Source organism: Scyliorhinus torazame, unplaced genomic scaffold (genome assembly GCF_047496885.1).
Source record: "Scyliorhinus torazame isolate Kashiwa2021f unplaced genomic scaffold, sScyTor2.1 scaffold_621, whole genome shotgun sequence".
Taxonomy (NCBI): Eukaryota; Metazoa; Chordata; class Chondrichthyes; order Carcharhiniformes; family Scyliorhinidae; genus Scyliorhinus; species Scyliorhinus torazame.
The window spans coordinates 45013-63219 of record NW_027308348.1 but is presented as its reverse complement, the minus strand read 5'-3'; the positions used below and the strand labels follow the sequence as shown (position 1 = coordinate 63219).

Sequence of the window (18207 nt, the reverse complement as noted above, 5' to 3'; positions counted from 1 at the left end):
CACCATAAGGTCAGAAGCAGGGCAGATGCTCGCTGATGACTGCACAATGTTCAGCATTATTCACGACTCCTCAGATACTGAAGCAGCCCATGTCCAAATTCAGCAAGATCTGGACAATATCCAGACTTGGGCTGAGAAGTGGCAAGTACATTCGCGTCACACAAATGCCAGAGAATGACCATCTCCGACGTAAAGATCTCATCATTGCCTCTTGACATTCAATGGCATAACCACAACTGAACGACTCCCACTATCAACATCCTGGGGGTAACCATTGACCAGGAACCTAATCGAACTAGTCATATAAATACCGTGTCTATGATACCACGTAACAGGATAGGAATCCTGTGGCAAGCAACTCACCGCCTGACTTCCCAAAGCCTGCCCACTATCGCCAAAGCAAAAGTCAGGAGTGTGATGGAATATTCTCCACTTACCTGGATGAGTGCAGCTCCAACAATATTCAAGGAGCTTAACACCATCAAGGACAAAGCAACCCACTTGATTGACCCCCCACCAACAAACATTCAAACACTCCACCATTGTCGCACAGTAGCAGTAGTGTGTAACATCTACAAGATGCACTACAGGAATTCACCAAGGCTCCTTGGGCAGCACCTTACAAACCCACAACCACTACTATCTAGAAGGACGAGGGCAGCAGATGCATGAAATGAAATGAAAAGAAAATTGCTTATTGTCACAAGTAGGCTTCAAATGAAGTTACAGTGAAAAGCCCCTAGTCACCACATTCTGGCGCCTGTTCGGGGAGGCTGTTACGGGAATTGAACCGTGCTGCTGACCTGCCTTGGTCTGCTTTAAAAGCCAGCTATTTAGCCCTGTGCTAAACCAGCCCCTGGGAAGATCACCTGCAAGCTCTCTACAAGTCACTCACCATCCTGATATGGTACAATGGCCAACAACCTGAATGTTAGGCCCATATACAGTTGGACACTTTAAATTATAAATTGGTCATTTTAAATTAAAACCAGTCAGAATCAGACAGGCCTGATAGGAAGTCAAACAGCCAAACCCAAATACACTGGCAGAGACAGACAGCCAGGCAAGTCTGGGCTTGTCCTGTAAATCAGAAGATAATCGGCCCCATGCAAATCAATTGTTGTGGATTGTCCAGATGAAGCCAGGATTTCTAGCACCTAGATTACCTTATATGGGATACGGTTATGTGCAGACAATGCACCCGAGGATGGACCTCTGGGGAGTTCCTGGTGTCCTGCAGAGTTGCAATCAGAAACTCCATTGGTGTTGTGGCCCCCGCCCAGTGACCACATTGGCTGAGGGCCAGAGAAGCTTTTGGAAGGATGCAAAGAGGGGGATAAGGATGCGTCCAGAGACCCTCCCCAGCGATGACCCCTCACAGAGGCAGCGGAGAAGACTCAATGACGGATCAGAGGACAGAAGGAAGCAGCGTGTGAGACCGACCTTCGCAGATGAAGGCCCTGACACAACTGAGACTTAGAAGATTGGACTCGCAGCTCGATCCAGTTCATCGGCAGAGGCAGTATTTAGCATCTTGGGCATATTTCAGTTGGGATAATTTTGAGCGATAACCGATTTTCGTTGGAAAATAAACTAGGGTTGAATTGTTAACTTGCATCTGTCCTTTGTTCATATCGCAAATAAGGGTAACTGGGTAAAACGTTTGAATAATAAACTGGTCGAAGTGTCTGAATTTTACAGACACCATGGGCTTGAAAATACACCGCTGATCCTTCACTATCAGTGGGTCAAAATCCTGGAACTGCTTCCATAACAGCACAGTGGGTGTACCTACATCACATGGACTGCAGGCAGCTCACCACCACTTTCTCAAGGGCAATTAGGAATGAGCTATATATGCTGGGCTAGACAGCAAAACCCACATCCCTTAAATTATTAAAAAATGGAGCAAGAATGGATCTGGGCTAGATAAATTGGAATAAAAAGGTTGGCAGGCAAAATGGTAATTGAACTAACTGCCTTTCAAAGGGGAAATTTTTCAGGCAACAAGATATATTCTCACAAATGGGAAAAGATATAGGAAACAAATCCAGAGCTCTCTATATATCAAAAGAGATGAAGATTAAGGTGAAGAAAAGGAGGTTTAGGTGGCTGTCTTAGGTACCAGGACCAGATGAAATGTAGCAAGGGACACGGATGGAATTGAAAGTGGAAATTGCAGAGGTACTGGTCATATTTTTCTCGTCTTTCTTAGACTCAGGGTTGCTGCCAGTGAACTGGAGAATTGAAAATGTTACAGCCTTGTTCAAGATGAGCCCAGGAATTTAAATTCAATGGTGGGCCAGCTTCTAGAGACAATAATTCAGGACAAAATGAATAGTTATTGGGGGAATGTGGGCTAATTAAGGAAAGCCAACATGGATTTATAAAGGGCAAATAATGTTGAACTAACTGGCTGCAGTCTTTTGATGATACAACAGAGGGTCACGGGGGATAATGTTGTTGATGTGGTGTACATGGACTTCCAAAAGGCATTTAATAAGGTACTGCACAACAGACTTGTTTGCAAAGTTGTAGCTCATGGAATAAAAGGGACAGCAGTGACTGAGACAAAATTGGCTGAGTGACAGGAAATAACAGTGATTAATGGATGGATTACAGACTGGAGGACAGCTTGAAGTGGAGTTCACCAGGGGTCATTGTTAGGACCGTTGTTCTTCCTGATGTATATTTTTAAAAAAATATATATTTTATTCAAGATTTTTGGCCAAACATAACAATACGTAGTGTTTCTTTTACACAACAATAAAGCAATATAAATAACAGTGGCCAGTTTTAAACAAATAAGTAATATATAAACAAAAACAAAACTAAATGGCAACTGCCTTGTCCAAAATAAATACTCTCCAATAATGCAATCCAATAATCCAATATACAATTACATATAACAAATACCTATACATATACAATAACATCCCTGAGAGTCCGTCCGATTCCTCCCCCCGCCCTCCCCCCCCCCCCCCCCCGGGTTGCTGCTGTTGTCTACTTCTTTTCCATCCCCTCTATCTTTCTGTGAGGTAATCGACGAACGGTTGCCACCGCCTGGTGAACCCGAGCCGAACCCCTTAACACGAACTTAATCCGTTCTAACTTTATAAACCCTGCCATGTCGTTTATCCAGGTCTCCACACCCGGGGGTTTGGCTTTTCCACATTAACAATATCCTGCGCCGGGTTACAAGGGACGCAAAGGCCAACACGCCAGCCTCTCTCGCCTCCTGCACTCCCGGCTCTTCTGCAACCCCAAATATAGCCAACCCCCAGCTTGGTTCGACCCGGACCCCCACCACCTTCGAAAGCACCTTTGCCACCCCCACCCAGAACCCCTGTAGTGCCGGGCATGACCAGAACATGTGGGTGTGATTCGCTGGGCCTCTCGAGCATCTCGCACACCTATCCTCTATGCCAAAAAATTTTCTAAGCCGTGCTCCAGTCATATGCGCCCTGTGTAGCACCTTAAATTGTATCAGGCTTAGCCTGGCACACGAGGACGATGAGTTTACCCTACGTAGGGCATCAGCCCACAGCCCCTCAATCTCCTCCCCCAGTTCTTCTTCCCATTTCCCTTTCAGCTTATCTACCATGATCTCCCCCTCGTCCCTCATCTCCCTGTATATGTCCGCCACATTACCGTCCCCCACCCATGTCTCTGAGATCACTCTATCCTGCACCTCCTGCGTCGGGAGCTGCGGGAATTCCCTCACCTGTTGCCTCGCAAAAGCCCTCAATTGCATATACCGAAATGCATTCCCTTGGGGTTTCCTGATGTATATTAATGACAAACTTTGGTGCACAGGGCAAGAGCTTTAGAATTTGCAGAAAAAACAAAACCTGGAAGCATTGTAACCAGTGAGAATAGTGTAGAAGTCGGTGGAATAGACGACAGGTAGCAGATGAAATGTAATGCAGGGAAGTATGATTCATTTTGGTAGGAAGATTGCAGAGAGAGAATATAACGGGTACAATTCTAAAGGGGGTATAGGAGCAGAGGGACCTGGGTGTATGTGTGCGTAAGTCATTGAAGGCGGCAGAACAGGTTGAGAGAGCAGTGAATGAAGCATACAACATCCCAGATTTTAACAATAGGAGCATATAGCACAAAACTAAGGAGGCTAAGTCAAACCTGTATAGAGCACTGGTTCAGCCTCAAGAGGAATACGGTGTCCAGTTCTGGGTGTCACACTTTCGGAAGGAGGTGAAGTATTAGAGTACAGAAAAGATCAATCAGAATGGTTTCAGGGATCAAGATCCTCCGTTCTGTAAATAGGGTGGAGAAGTTGGGATTGTTTTCCTGGAATAGAAGGTTGACAGGAGGCTGGATAGAAATATAAAAAATTATGAGGGGTCTGGACAGAGTAGATGGAGAAAAACTGTTCCTATTGGTGGAAGGATTAAGAACAGGAGGGCACGGATCAGAGTTAATTGGCAAAGGAAAGAATGGAGACTTGAGGGAAACCACTTTCATGCAGTGAGTGGTTGGAATCCGGGATGCACTATTGAGAATGTGGTGGAGAATGTACAGAACTACACAGAGAAGGTCAGGGAATGGCACTAGGTAAATTGCTCCTTCGGAGGGCCAGCACAAACATGACCTGCACAGGAGGCAATTGAGATTTTTAATCTCAAATTTATTTTGAAAATAGTCATTCAGCAAGCACAGGCTTTCTTTCCTGCTCAGAAATGGTATTGAGGTGTTGTGCAGTAAGGACACCTGTGTAGTTAACTCTTTGACAGACAATCTATTAATAGCCACAGAACCTCTACAGGGCAGAAGGAGGCTATTCAGCCCATTCAGTCTGGACCGACCCTCCGGAAGAGCACTCGACCAAGGTCCATTCCCCACCCTAGACCCGCAATGCCACCTAACCTACACATCTTTGGTCACCAAGGGAAATTTTTAGCATGGCCAATACACTTAACCTGCACATCTTCGGACTATGGGAGGAAACCGGAGCACCCGGAGGAAACCCACGCAGAAAAGGAGCGAATATGCAAACTCCACACCAAAGGAATTGAACACTGCTGCCTCACAGCTCCAGGTACCCAGGTCCAATTCTGTGTGGAGTTTGCATGTTCTCCCAAGGTCTACATGGGTTTTCTCCGGGTGCTCCAGTTCCCTCCCACAGTCCAAAGATGTTCAGGTTAGGTGGAGTTATGGGGATAGGACCGGGGAGTGGGCATGGGTAGGGTGCTTTTTCAGAGGGTCGGTGCAGACTCAATGGGCCGAATGGCCACCTTCTGCACTGTAGGGATTCTATGGTTCTAAATTCCCATCTTCATATCTCCTCCATTCCCACGTGCTTCGCTAATTCCAACCTCTCAGCTAGACCAAATTTAATTCACTCCACCTTTGTTGGCCAGGACCTCAGCTTCCCAGGCAATATGCTCTGGAGTTCCCTCTCACTTTCCCCTTTACAGACGTAACTTAAAATCGACCCCCTTTAATCAAATGATTGCTCATCTACACCAATATCTCATGTGGCTCAGTATCATTTGTTTTATAATGCCTCTGTAAAGCACCTTTAGACATTTTATTACATTAAAGACGAATCATAAATACAAATTGTTGTCAATTTCTTCCCCCATGTTGGGAACAAGACTAATTTTATGCTACAACTTCAGGGATATAACCAATTAGTCAAGGCTACAAAATGTACACTTCAGACCACACCTTTGCTCATGTTACGAAGAAACCAACCACTGAATTTAAAAGAAAGCACTCAGAATTTTATATCCTTAAATCATTGAGGAAAATCTGTTTACAATTCCATGTGGCTTGCAGCATGTTTTACGTTCTATTCAAATTTCATCGGCAGATGAAAGCTAAAGTTCGCCTTCCACCATTCAAATCGCAAGGCTTGTCTATTAATTTTGTTCTCGAGAAATAAGACTTTTCTGGTTTCTTATTTGCTCCCATATATTGCATATTACTAATCACCTGCTGCAAAAATGGAAGCGGTCAGAATATTTTTCATAAATGTTTTAATTTGAACACTTAGAAGATCTACTTTATCCACACAAATGCAAATTGATTTTTTACCTGCTAGGAAACCGAGTTGAGAGTTATCAAAAATCTTGGACTGAGGAAGTGGCCACGGTTGTGATTCCAAACCAAACAATGACATTTTAGAAGAATCAATGGGAAGCATTGTCTCCAAAGTCAGTGCAGTTTCATCTCGAGTGTCGGTAGCTTTACTTGCAGATGGAAATAATTCTGTCGATATCTCAACTTTTTGTGGCATTAGTGCACATTCTTTCTGTGACAGGGAAGTCAGACTTTCATCGGGACACAGAGTAAAAGTATTTTGAACATTTTCATGCTTCATTCGATGCTTTAATGGTGTTCGGTCCTTTTCTTGGTGTTCTGCAGCTCTTTCTTTCCATTTATTAATTTCATATTTTAGTTCAGACACCATTCTAAAATCAATTGAGATATCATTGCCCATCACCAAATGCAGCAGAATTTCCAGTTAATTTTCTCAAGATCTCAAAACACAACATTGACGTGCATATTTAAATAGCAAGGTGAAAAACAAAAGCATGCAACGTAGCACATCCAAGAGCAAAACTTCTAAAGCTCACCCACCTTTTACCGTAAATGAAAAATAGACAGCTGCATATGTTCAATTTATTTGATACTCGTGATGGAATAGCTTAATATCTCATTTTGATTTGTTCCAAAGTGACTAACATCATTGACTGGGGATGATGGGGCAGCAAAATGAGTGTACTTGGGAGATGTGGGTGTGAAAGGACCACGAGACGCAATTGATGCTCCTGTGAGTATAGCTGCCCTGAGAAACATGGGGCGAGATTCTCCACTCCCGCGCCGGTTGGGAGAATCGCCTGGGCCGCCAAAATTTCCCGGGACGCCGGTCCGACGCCCTCCCGCGATTCTCCCAAGCGGCAGGAACGGCCCCGTCGAGTTCAGTGGGCCGCAGAATCGCCGGAGACACCCAACATGGCGATTCTCCGGCACCCCTGATATTCTCAGGCCCGGATGGGCCGAGCGGCAAGGCCAAAACGGCGGGTTCCCCCCGGCGCCGTCCACACCTGGTCGCTGCCGTCGGGAACAGCGCGGGAATGCTGGGGGGTGGGGGGGGGGGGGGGGGGGGGGGGGGGCGGCCTGCGGGGGGGATCCTTCACCGGGGGGTACCTCAAATGTGGCATGGCCCGCGATCAGTGCCCACCGATCGTCGGGCCGTCCTCTCTGAAGGAGGGCCTCCTTCCTTCCGCGGCCCCGCAAGATCCGTCCGCCATCTTCTTGCGGGGTGGACTCGGAGAGGATGGCAACCACGCATGCACGGGTGACGCCAGTTATGCGGCACCGGCCGCGTCATGTATGCGGCGCCGCCTTTACGCGGTGACAAGGCCTGGCGCGTGTAGATGACGCGTCCCCGATCCTAGCCCATTGTCGGGGCCTGAATCGGTCGGGATAGGGGCCGTTTCGCGCCGTCGTGAACCTCGACAACGTTCACGACGGCGTGGGCACTTCGGCGCGGGAGTGGAGAATCCCGCCCATATTGTTGGATTTTTAAAACTTGGGCTTTGTACTTGCATTTGGTCTTTTTATGCCAAATACAACCAACCAAATGGTGTGCACATACTGTGAAACCAGTGTTTTATTTTAAATAAAGTAAATAAAGTCATATTGGAATATGAAAAATTACCTTGCAAGATGTGCATTTTCCTTCTTCAATTGATTTAGATCTCGAGTAAGTTTTGATTTCTCAGATTTTAAAATGAGTACCGTTACATTCTGAACAATACCGCTTCCAGCATTGTATACGAGGCATGCATCAGAAGAACGTCTCTCATCTTTACTTTCAATTGTAACTGAAATAAATTAGAAATTAAATATCAGTTGGATATTCTAAACACAATTCTACTTAACTTTCACAAAATATAACATAGAAAATACAGCACAGAACAGGCCCTTCGGCCCACGATGTTGTGCCAAACTTTTGTCCTAGATTAAGAACAAATTAATCTACACCCCATCATTCTACCGTAATCCATGTACCTATCCAATAGCCGCTTGAAGGTTCCTAATGTTTCCGACTCAACTACTTCCATAGGCAAGATTTGTGAAAATGAGGAACTGAAAGAAATTAGCATGAATAAAAAGAGGAAGTATTAAAAAATTGAATTGGATTGAAGGTTGATAAATCCCCTGGACCCGATTCGGAACAGAATCATTTTTTAAAAATATAAATTTAGAGTACCCAATCATTTTTTTTTCCAATTAAGGGGCAATTTAGTTTGTCCAATCCACCTAACCTGCACATCTTTTGGGTGAAACCCACGCAGACATGGGGAGAATGTGCAAACTCCACAAGGACAGTGACCCAGGGCAGGGATTCAAACCCGGATCCTCAGTGCCATAGTCCCAGTGCTAACCACTGCGCCACATGCTGTCCCTAGGAACAGAATCATGACTGATTGGTCAATTTTCTCAGTTATTTTGCTACAGTTATGTAAGGATAGAAATTACAGTCTCATTCTGTCTTTTGAAGGCATGATCGGAATACATTAGAAAGCCACCAACACAAGCATGTAGAAGTTCTGAAAATGTACAGCTCATCAGTTAGTGACAACTTGAAATGCATGACATTTGGCAGAGAACCTGGTCAATACACAGATAGTAAACTCCGGTATCCTTGGGGAAGGGAAGGGAGATTGGGTGCAAAAAGAATACGGAGAGAAGATCCTGCCCTCCAAGAGGCAACACATGGCACCAACCTACTCCATTTTTAACCTTTATGTTGATATACTTACCCAACAAAGTTTTGTATTCAAAGGAAGCAAACTGTTGTCTAGACATATCTAAAAGGTTAAGGCCTTAATTAACGTAATTGCTGAAAAGCAAAGAATCCGATTAGCCAAGTTTCCTTGATGACTTTGAGGATGTTATTAAATATAAAGGAACTTTCAATGATGGATGCATATGTGAATCTCCTAAAAGCTTTCAAGGCTCTGCGTGAAACAAGACTTTTAATAATCAGGTTGTAAAACTGATCTCGCCTGTTAAATTATCAAATTCTGAAAATATATTTATGAATTTGGGGAAGCTATAATGTATTCTGCCTAACAATGATCTGTACCTACCTTTGTTCTTCATTACTAATCTTAAATTTATGCCCTGGTGTCACCGACTCACTGGTATCTAACTCTCTCACCCATTCCCCCCACCCCCATCATTTATCTCAAAATTCCTCTATTTTGAGCACCTTGATTAGCTTTTCCCTTAATCTTTCACTCAGTGAATAAAAGTAAACTATTTCCCTAGTTTTGCTGGCTAACCAAAGCCGAATAATGTTAGTAAGCCTCTTCTATATTCTTGTTTTGGCCTCATCATTCCATAGTAAGACAGCTAAACAAGACAATATTTGAATTGTGGTGCAATGCTGTGTATAGTTTTAGCATGTAGACCCTATCTACAAAATATTTGAATCTATATACTTTTAAATCAAACACCATCAGCTTATTATCCAAATTTGAAGGTGTTTACATCTGAACACACTGTACTTTTTTTCTATACAAATAAAGTGTGATAATATCTATCACACATTAGATACAGCCATTTACTCTTCCCTCCCGAATGCTTCATATTTCTTAAAAGTTTGCTCGACATCAACTTCATTCAGGGCAGGGAAGACAAATCCTCTTAATGCTCATTTTTATTTTGTTATTTTCAAATTCCCTATGCAGAACCCAAAAAGTATGTGTACAATTCCAAAAAATAATGAAGTCAAATAAATTTGGATATATTTTCAAAACTAATTTCAGAATTTTGGTCAACGATATCAAAGGCTCAAACTGTTTGATTGCACAATGCTAAACAATTTTGTGTTTAATTTCTTGGCAATGATATTAAAAATACTAACTTGTGGTATCCTGCTCTTGCTGGTTTCTTCGAAGTGTTTCCTTAATTTGTCTTAGTAGCTCTTCTTTATGTTCTAAGGTGGCTTCGAGAGAACTAATTCTGAAAATAAATGGTTTGCGTTACTTCCAATACAATCTAAATAAAAACAGTTAATATTTCTTTTTAAATAGCCATCCTTACTGATTTTCAAAATGTTTAGTCTCGTTGTATTTTGCCATCTGTAGTGCAAGAAATTGATTCTTCAGCTCAATCAACTCCTCTTTGAAAGGTTGAACTCCCATGTCCAACTTAGCCTGTGTGCAACAAAAATAATGTTTAAAAAAATCATGTTTAATAATTCAGACATTACATACCTACGCAAAATTTTCATGCATCTGAACAAAATAGGAGATGGAGGCCATTAAGATGGCTGATCTGTTTGTGTTTTGAATTCCACATTCCAATCCAAGTCCAAAAACCTTTAATTCCCTTGCCTAATAAGATTTTATCTACCTTCACCTTAAAAATATTCAATGACCCCAAGTCATTTGGAACCTTCGAAGGCAGAACGTTCCAAATTCGCACAGCCCTCAAGAAGAATTTTTCCTCATCTCGGTCCCAAAAAGGGCGACCCCTAAATTTAAAAGGTTGCCCTCTAGTTCTAGACTTGCCCACAAGAGGAAACATAATTTTCATGTCCACCTTGTCAAGACTGTTCAGTATCTTATTATACACTTCAATAACGTCACCCCTCACTCTTCTAAACTCCAGTGGAAACAAGCCGTCTGTCCAACCTTTCCTCGTAGGACAAGCCGTTCATTCCATCTAATAATAGTTCCTTTGAACAGCCTCCAATGTAGTTGTTTTTAAAATCCTTTTTTTCTCTGATCAAACTATTTGCCTTTAGATTTCAGTACAATGAGAAGTGCTGCTAACATAATTCTTAAATTCAGGAGTACACAATTTGAAATTGCCACCAGTTGGGAACTGATTGGAAAGAACCTTCAAGCTGACTTTGCAGAGCTTAGAAGGAACCTCGTGTTTTAAAACTAACTGCCTTAAAAAAAAAAAAAAATAACATCGGACTTTCTTATGCCATATCTGGTGATATAACTTTCCATGTCCCATGAATCAGCATCAACTCTAAAGTGATACAATCAGATTTACCTCAGCAAACCAGTTATTCAACTGGGTAAAATTTATCATATCAAAGATAGGAACACAGGAAATGGGAGTTTAAAGTGCACATTGGAGTTAAATTGTGGACTTTCAAAATTCAATTAATTTGTCTATTTGGAAAAATTCAATTTGCATGATACAGTTAGCAGTGAGTGATTAAAATAGTTATATTTAGAACTTCCAAACCAAGCAAATGATAATCAGAGGTTAATTTAACATACATTGGATAAACTTAATTGTGTTTGTGAAATATTTATATTTTGGACTTTTTCTTTAATCCCTTATTTTTTATTTTGGAAAGGAGTTATTTTAGAAAAAATTAAAAGTGGGAAAAATAATACAGCACCATCTCATGACCATGTTGTGTAACTGAAAGATGGCAAATTTCCATCGACGGAAACCATCATGGAAAACGTTGGCAAACTTGTTAACCAAAACAAAATTCACGAGGAAGGTTTTAAAAAAAAAAGATTTAAGATACAAATTTACAGTGGACACCAGACAATACTCTTTGAATAGAGGAAGAATTATGCATTACATTTCTAAACTCCTAATTTTATACTCAATTCTACCTTTTTGAAAAAATGTTTATTGAAAACTTTATCATCATCAACAAAATAATAAAACAATTAATTCAAGTTACAATGACAAAGAACACAACAAATCAAAAACACAAATCAACATTAACCACCCCAACACGAAACTAAACCCCATAACAACGGACAGTGACTAACTCTTTAAAAAAGTAAATGAATGGCTGCCATCTCAGGAAGAACGCTTCTACCGACCCCCTAATGGTGTACTTGACCTTCTCTAAATGCAAGAACACGAGGTCACCCAACCAAGCTGAGGCACTGGGCGGAGTAGGAGACCTCCACCCTAGCAGAACCCATCTCCGGGCTGTTAATGGGGCAAAGGCGAGGACATCCACCTTCACCCCTGTCTGCAGCACCGGCGATTTGGATACCCTGGTGGACACCAGCGGATATGGTTCCAGATTGACATTAAGTATCTCTTACATGGTGTCAAAGAAAGACACCCAAAAGCTTACTAACTTGGGACAGACCAGAACATAAGAGTGTGGTTAGCCGATCCCCAAGAACAACACTCACACACCTGTCCTCGATTTGGGGGGGGGGGGGGGGGGGGGAGAAGAGAGAAAGGCCTTGTGTGAAAAATCATGAATCTGAAAGTATCTGAAAAGATTGGAACCAAGAGTTGAAATTTCTCTGCTAGCTCCTTAAAGCTGGCAAACCTTCCCTCCACAAACCAAGTCTCCAAACCTCTCCAAACCTCTCCAAACCTTCCCCTCCCATGACCGAAACGTCAAGTCCAAACCCGCTGGCAAAAAGAGATAATTATAAAAGATAGTTCCTGGAACTAAGTTTAAAATGCTGTCTGAACTGCTTCTAGATTCTCAGGGTGGACACCACTATCGGATTAGAGGAAAATCCTGCCGGAGAGAATGGCAGTGATGTGGCTACTAATACACCAAGGCTAGAACCCTACAAGAACTCGCTGCCATTTGCCAGCTTATGGACTCTGGATCATTAACCCACCTAAGTACCGTCTCAATATTGGCTGCCCAATAATAAAATGGGTAAAGCCAAACCTCCTGATAGCTCATCTCTGCCCATCTCTCCGGAGGAACGCCCTACAGATTCTTGGGGTCTTACCCGCCCAAAAAGAGGAGCAGCGTGTTAATAAAACCAGTATCATCCCAGTTTGGAGCCGAGATATTAACCAGGACAACTGAGATGCCCGCCAAATACCCACAGACATACGTCTACCATTGGGGTCAGCCAAGATCTTAACGGCAGAAAATGGAACCATTTTATTAATTAAAATTGCTGCACCTCGGGCCCTACTGTCAAATCCCGAATGGAAAACCTCTCCCACCCACACCTTCCTCAACCTCGTCTGATCTCTAACTTGCAATGAGTCTCTTGTAGAAACACCACATCGACTTTTCAGGTGAGCAAATACCCTCTACCTTTTCACTAGGCCATTCAAGGTGACCAAAAGAAATGGGGGTCTCCCATCCTCCCCTTGATCCGGAGTCAGCCATTTCCACCAAGTGAGATTATCTAACATTGACATAGAAATTACAACAACCAGGCCCACCCAAGATGCAGTCACAGTCAGCAAACTACCCCCGACTCCAGCCCCCTTTTCCCGGTGTTCAGATACTACTGCACCCAAATATGCATACAGAAAACAGTAACGCAAACATAAACCACTAAAACTTACTTCTAATAAACCTAACTCCAAACAGAACAAAAACACTAAGCTCATTATCTAAAATAGAACTAACATACTGAACTGCAATCAACACTTCAGCACCACTCCTGTTAGCTAACTTCGGCTAGCAGGGCAGCTCCCACCAAGGGTGAAGAAAAAATACTTACAGAAAAAAGACATTCCAACAAATTTGAATAGAGCAAAAACCTATCATTGAATCAGCACACTGGTTCTACTGCACCTTTGGTTCCTTACCCAAGAAAACTTTCCTGAAAGTGGAACAAAGGATTGTTTTAGCACAGTGGGCTAAACAGCTGGCTTGTAATGCAGAACAAGACAGCAGCGCAGGTTCAATTCCTGTACCGGCCTCCCCAAAGAGGCGCCGGAATGTGGCGACTAGGGGCTTTTTACAGTAACTTAATTGAAGCCTATTTGTGACAATAAGAGATTATTATTAAATATTTCAACCATATGAATTCAGACTAGAACTATGCAGCTGGTTTTTAAATGTATTTTCTTACAGTGACTAAATTAACTAATGCCGAAACCTCTTTTTTGATCTTGCAAAAATTATTCAAATGTTTAGTTCGCAGATTAGAAAAATGTTACCTTTGTTGTTCTGAATCAACTTCCTGCAAAATAAGGTTAAGGGAATACAATTCCTTTTATTTTCTCAAAATATTTAACCAAAATATTTTCACTAGTGCATGCATTTTTGAAATTCACATTCAGCAACTTTATTTCAAGCACCATACCTGTAGTTGTTTCAAACTTTCTTCAACGGTTTTTATCTGGCTGTCCTTCTTCAACAATTTTGTCTGAAGGTCTTCAAGTTTTTTATCCTGGAGTTTATCTTCCTGCTGTTTGTAAGCTTCTTGACTTGCTGTCAGTTGCTGTTTGTAAGCTTCTTGACTTGCTGTCAGTTGCTGTTTGTAAGCTTCTTGACTTGCTGTCAGTGTCATTTGCAGATCATGAATTTTTATTCTCCTTTGCTGAAATTGTAAAATTAGGATTTAAATATACCGTACCCAGTCATTTAACATTACATTTCAAGATCAGTGTGCTTCTGTTCGTGTCATGGGGGGGGGGGGGGGGGGGGGAAGAGAGAGGGGGGGGGGTTCATCCAAATGATGTCTAGTAAGCTTTAAGGGTCCCATTGCACTAGTGAAGTGGTAGTCCAATAACATTCAAAATGTGCTCTGATCTCATTGATGCTCAGTGGTCAGATCAGGATTGTGCATGGATAATCACGGTAGCACAGTGGTTAGCATTGTTGCTTCACAGCACCAGAGTCCCAGGGTCGATACCTGGCTTGGGTCATTGTATGTGTGGAATCTGCACGTTCTCCCCGTGTCTGCATGGTTTCCTCGGAGTGCTCCAGTTTCCTCCCACAAGACGTGCTTGTTAGGTGAATTGGACATTCTGAATTCCCCCTCAGTGTATCCGAACAGGCGCCGGAGTGTGGCGACTAGTGGATTTTCACAGTAACGTCATTGCAGTGTTATATGTAAGCCTACCTGTGACACTAATAAAGATTATTGTTACGTAACAATGCAACAATCACACAATATTAGTCGTTGTGCATGCGTGTGCACTTTGCCTTCTCAAATTTACAAAATAGGAATTGGACAGAGGTGGTTACATCTTTAAATTTTAATTAGCAAACCACAACAGTATAGCAAATTGGGTTGCTTTTTTTTCCCATTGCAATTTAATTTTGTGTCAGAGGATATTTCCTCTAACCTAGAAAAAGTTATTCTGAATAAGCATTTTAGTTACCTGCAGCAACTGTTCAGCTGCCTTCAACTTTTTGGACAGCTTCTGGTTCTCCATAGTTAACAAAGGATCACAACCATTTTTGGTGAATGAATCCTGTCGGAGAGCTTTAATCTCTAACAGCAGTTCCTCATTCTTTCTCTTCTCGTTAATCATTTCATCACAAGAATTCCGGAGGTACGTTGAATACTCAGTTAGCATTGATGTACAGAGGTGACCTTCACTCTAAGGACACAGGAGGATGAAATGAACCATTTCTAGCACTGCAGTGTACTGCTCAGCAACACAATAGGAATTATTTCTCATTAATAAACTTAATATAGATCTATGGTTGAAATACTTAGATGGAGTGTAAGAGAAATTTGGTCTCTACAAAACTGACAAATATTCTGTGAACTCCAGAAGACCTGAGAAATTTGAGCTGTCCCACTGGATTTTCAAAAGGTAACATAAATTAATAGAATTCTTCATCTGTTATGCTATACAGAATGGATATATTTTTCAGTATACCTCACTGGAGTTGAGGCAAATAAAATGGAACAAGGAGAATGCTTGATGATTATGCACCTATGACATCAGGTAATGTTGATAAGGTAGATCGTGGCTGAACCATGATCACTGAAGTGTACTGGCTGATGCAGTGCAATAGTTGTTTTGGGTGGAATCATGCAATTACCGGTATCAAACAAGAACAATCTATTTATTTTAAATAAATCAGACGGAAGATTGGAGATGTGCAGTCGTATTTGGACATGCAACCTTCCAGATCCATGTCCTTCTCCCTTTTGTAGTCAGTTTTCTAGCACTAAAATAGACCTCACCAAAAGTCTCAGATCACATTCTCAGTGACTGCAGTGCATAATCATCCTCAACAATGTTTCAGCATTCAATACAGACGATCATAACACCCTTGTTCCAGCTCAGTGGTATTGCCAACACTGGGTTTCACTCTTATAAATCCAATGGCGGAACTCTTTCTCTTCCTGCCCTATACCATTAATTGGGAAATCTCCCAAAGATTAATCTCAGACTTCCCCCTCCTCAATGTGTTGCCATTTGATAACATTGGCCACAGATGTAGGTTAGCTTCCATCTATTAGCTGATGGCATCCTGTTCCATCTCTCTCTCCCCTTCGCAGGCTCCAAGTCAAACTTGTTAGAAATTCAGTTTTGGGCAAGCTACACTTCTTTCTAATTAAATATTGGAAAGATTGAAGCTGGTCCACATCACAAACTCTGCATCCTCGCCAATGGACTCCATCCCCACTGCATCCTCGCCAATGGACTCCATCCCCAGTCCAATCAGACTGTATACAGTTTCAGTATTCTATTCAGTCCGGAGTTGTGCTCTTGGTATCTCAAATTTTATATCACAAGATCACTAACTTCCACCCCTCACTCATCATATTTGCCATTGAAACCTTCTTCCATGTACAGGTCCCAGTGCTTTCCTAGCTTCTCCCTTCTTCAATCTCTGCAACATTCAGCTCATTTAAAATTCTGTTGTCCATATCCTATCCTCCACGAAGTCCCGCATATTCATCCTCTCCCTCCAATTCTTCACCGACCTACGATACATTCATTCTCAGTGTTTTATTTAAAATACTCATCTCCTGTTTAAATCCCTTCATGGTGTCATGTCTTTCAATCACTAACCTGTAGCAATAGTCCCCCTAAATTTGCTGCAACTCTGACTCTGGCTTTTTAATGCACCACTCCCCACTATCAATGGCACTGGCCCTTCAGCTGTCTCAGCCCCACACTTTTGAAGTCCATCCTTAAATCCTCCCGTCCTTAAAACCTCCCTCCAAGACTAAGCTTTTGGTCACCTCAAGTACTGAATGCTTTAGATTAGTCCTCATTATTCCCTGTTCACCAGAGTGTCATGAGAAGTAATTTCAAAGACATTTTTAGCGGTAACTTGTATTTGGTAATACAAGGAGTGTTGTTTGGAACAGGGCTCCAAAAGCAAGAAAAACAATTTCTGCACTAAATCATTTGAATATGAAGAAAGCATAACATGGTTCTCAACAGAACTATTGTTTTATGTGACGTGAAATGGAGTAATGATTTCATGTTGGTGAAAAGCTGCTATTCCAATGATTATGTGGCATTTTATACATCAATTGTTGCCACAAGTATCACTATAACTAAACTCTTTTGATTGAAAGTAATTCCAGAGAGTCATACCGATTTGACTTGGAAGTAATTATTTAAATTATGATCATGCTCTGAAGCTAGATTCAATTTATACAAAATTAACTTCCAGACTTACACAAGTGATCTAAAGAATGTTGATGAGAATGATGAAGTAGAATTGTAGGTTAAACAATTTTCAAAATTTGCCTATTACACAAGTTTAAGACAATGGAAAATCATGTCCCAGAGCAGCTAGTACCCTTAATACTAAAATAGTTTTAATTCACCTGGAGGAGTTGAGGTCGGGTAGGTCTGGGGTGTGGCAGAGAATGCAATTTTCATGAGCTGTAGATAGCAAATGAAGAATTGAAACTAGTTGCACATTTCTGTTAAGTGTTGCTTTGGTGCTTTTTCCTTCCAATTGTGACATAAATGTAGCCCTGAACTTGCAACACGAATGTGCATGTAAACTTTGATGTAAGGTGAAAATCAAATATCTGTACAAGTGTACATTTTAGACAACATTCATAACTGAAATTTTGGGGCATGGAAGTTGGAACATAATTACAATTCTCTTTTATCCACATGTCATTGTAGTATCTACCTGATACACATGCCGTCTTTAGAAGGAATGTTGAACTTGAATCAAGGCAATTGTAAGAGTTTGTTGCAGTATAAATTAGGGGCAGAAATGACTGGAATAAATCATTGGAAACATTACGGCTGATTCCAACATGGAAATTTCAAGTACATTAACACCGTAGCAATAAACATACCTGAGCTGCTTTCCATTGAAGCTGACATTGTTGATCTAGCGTTTGATTTTCATTTTCAATTATCTTCAAAATATTTGTGCAGGACAGATTGGAAATTCTTTCCATAAGACACTTTCGGGCTTTTGCCCTGGAAAGTAATCCATTCTGTGAGCTGGTCAAGAAGTTTGGATATTTTGACTTCAATTTCAACAAATTCTGATGGACATTCTAA

The 18207-nt window shown here is 41.7% G+C and overlaps 1 protein-coding gene across 1 annotated transcript in view; it reads right to left on the bottom strand.

The window, feature by feature from the left end:
* Window positions 1–18207, bottom strand: part of LOC140406560 (uncharacterized) — a gene marked incomplete at its 5' end in the record, with an annotated part of 65551 nt that overhangs the window by 9708 nt on the left and 37636 nt on the right. The window contains 7 exons of the mRNA XM_072494556.1: window positions 6061–6437; window positions 7691–7856; window positions 9908–10005; window positions 10087–10199; window positions 14061–14297; window positions 15085–15306; window positions 17997–18203. Of these exons, the coding sequence (XP_072350657.1) occupies window positions 6061–6437; window positions 7691–7856; window positions 9908–10005; window positions 10087–10199; window positions 14061–14297; window positions 15085–15306; window positions 17997–18203 (1420 nt within the window). The remainder of the gene's footprint in view (window positions 1–6060; window positions 6438–7690; window positions 7857–9907; window positions 10006–10086; window positions 10200–14060; window positions 14298–15084; window positions 15307–17996; window positions 18204–18207) is intronic.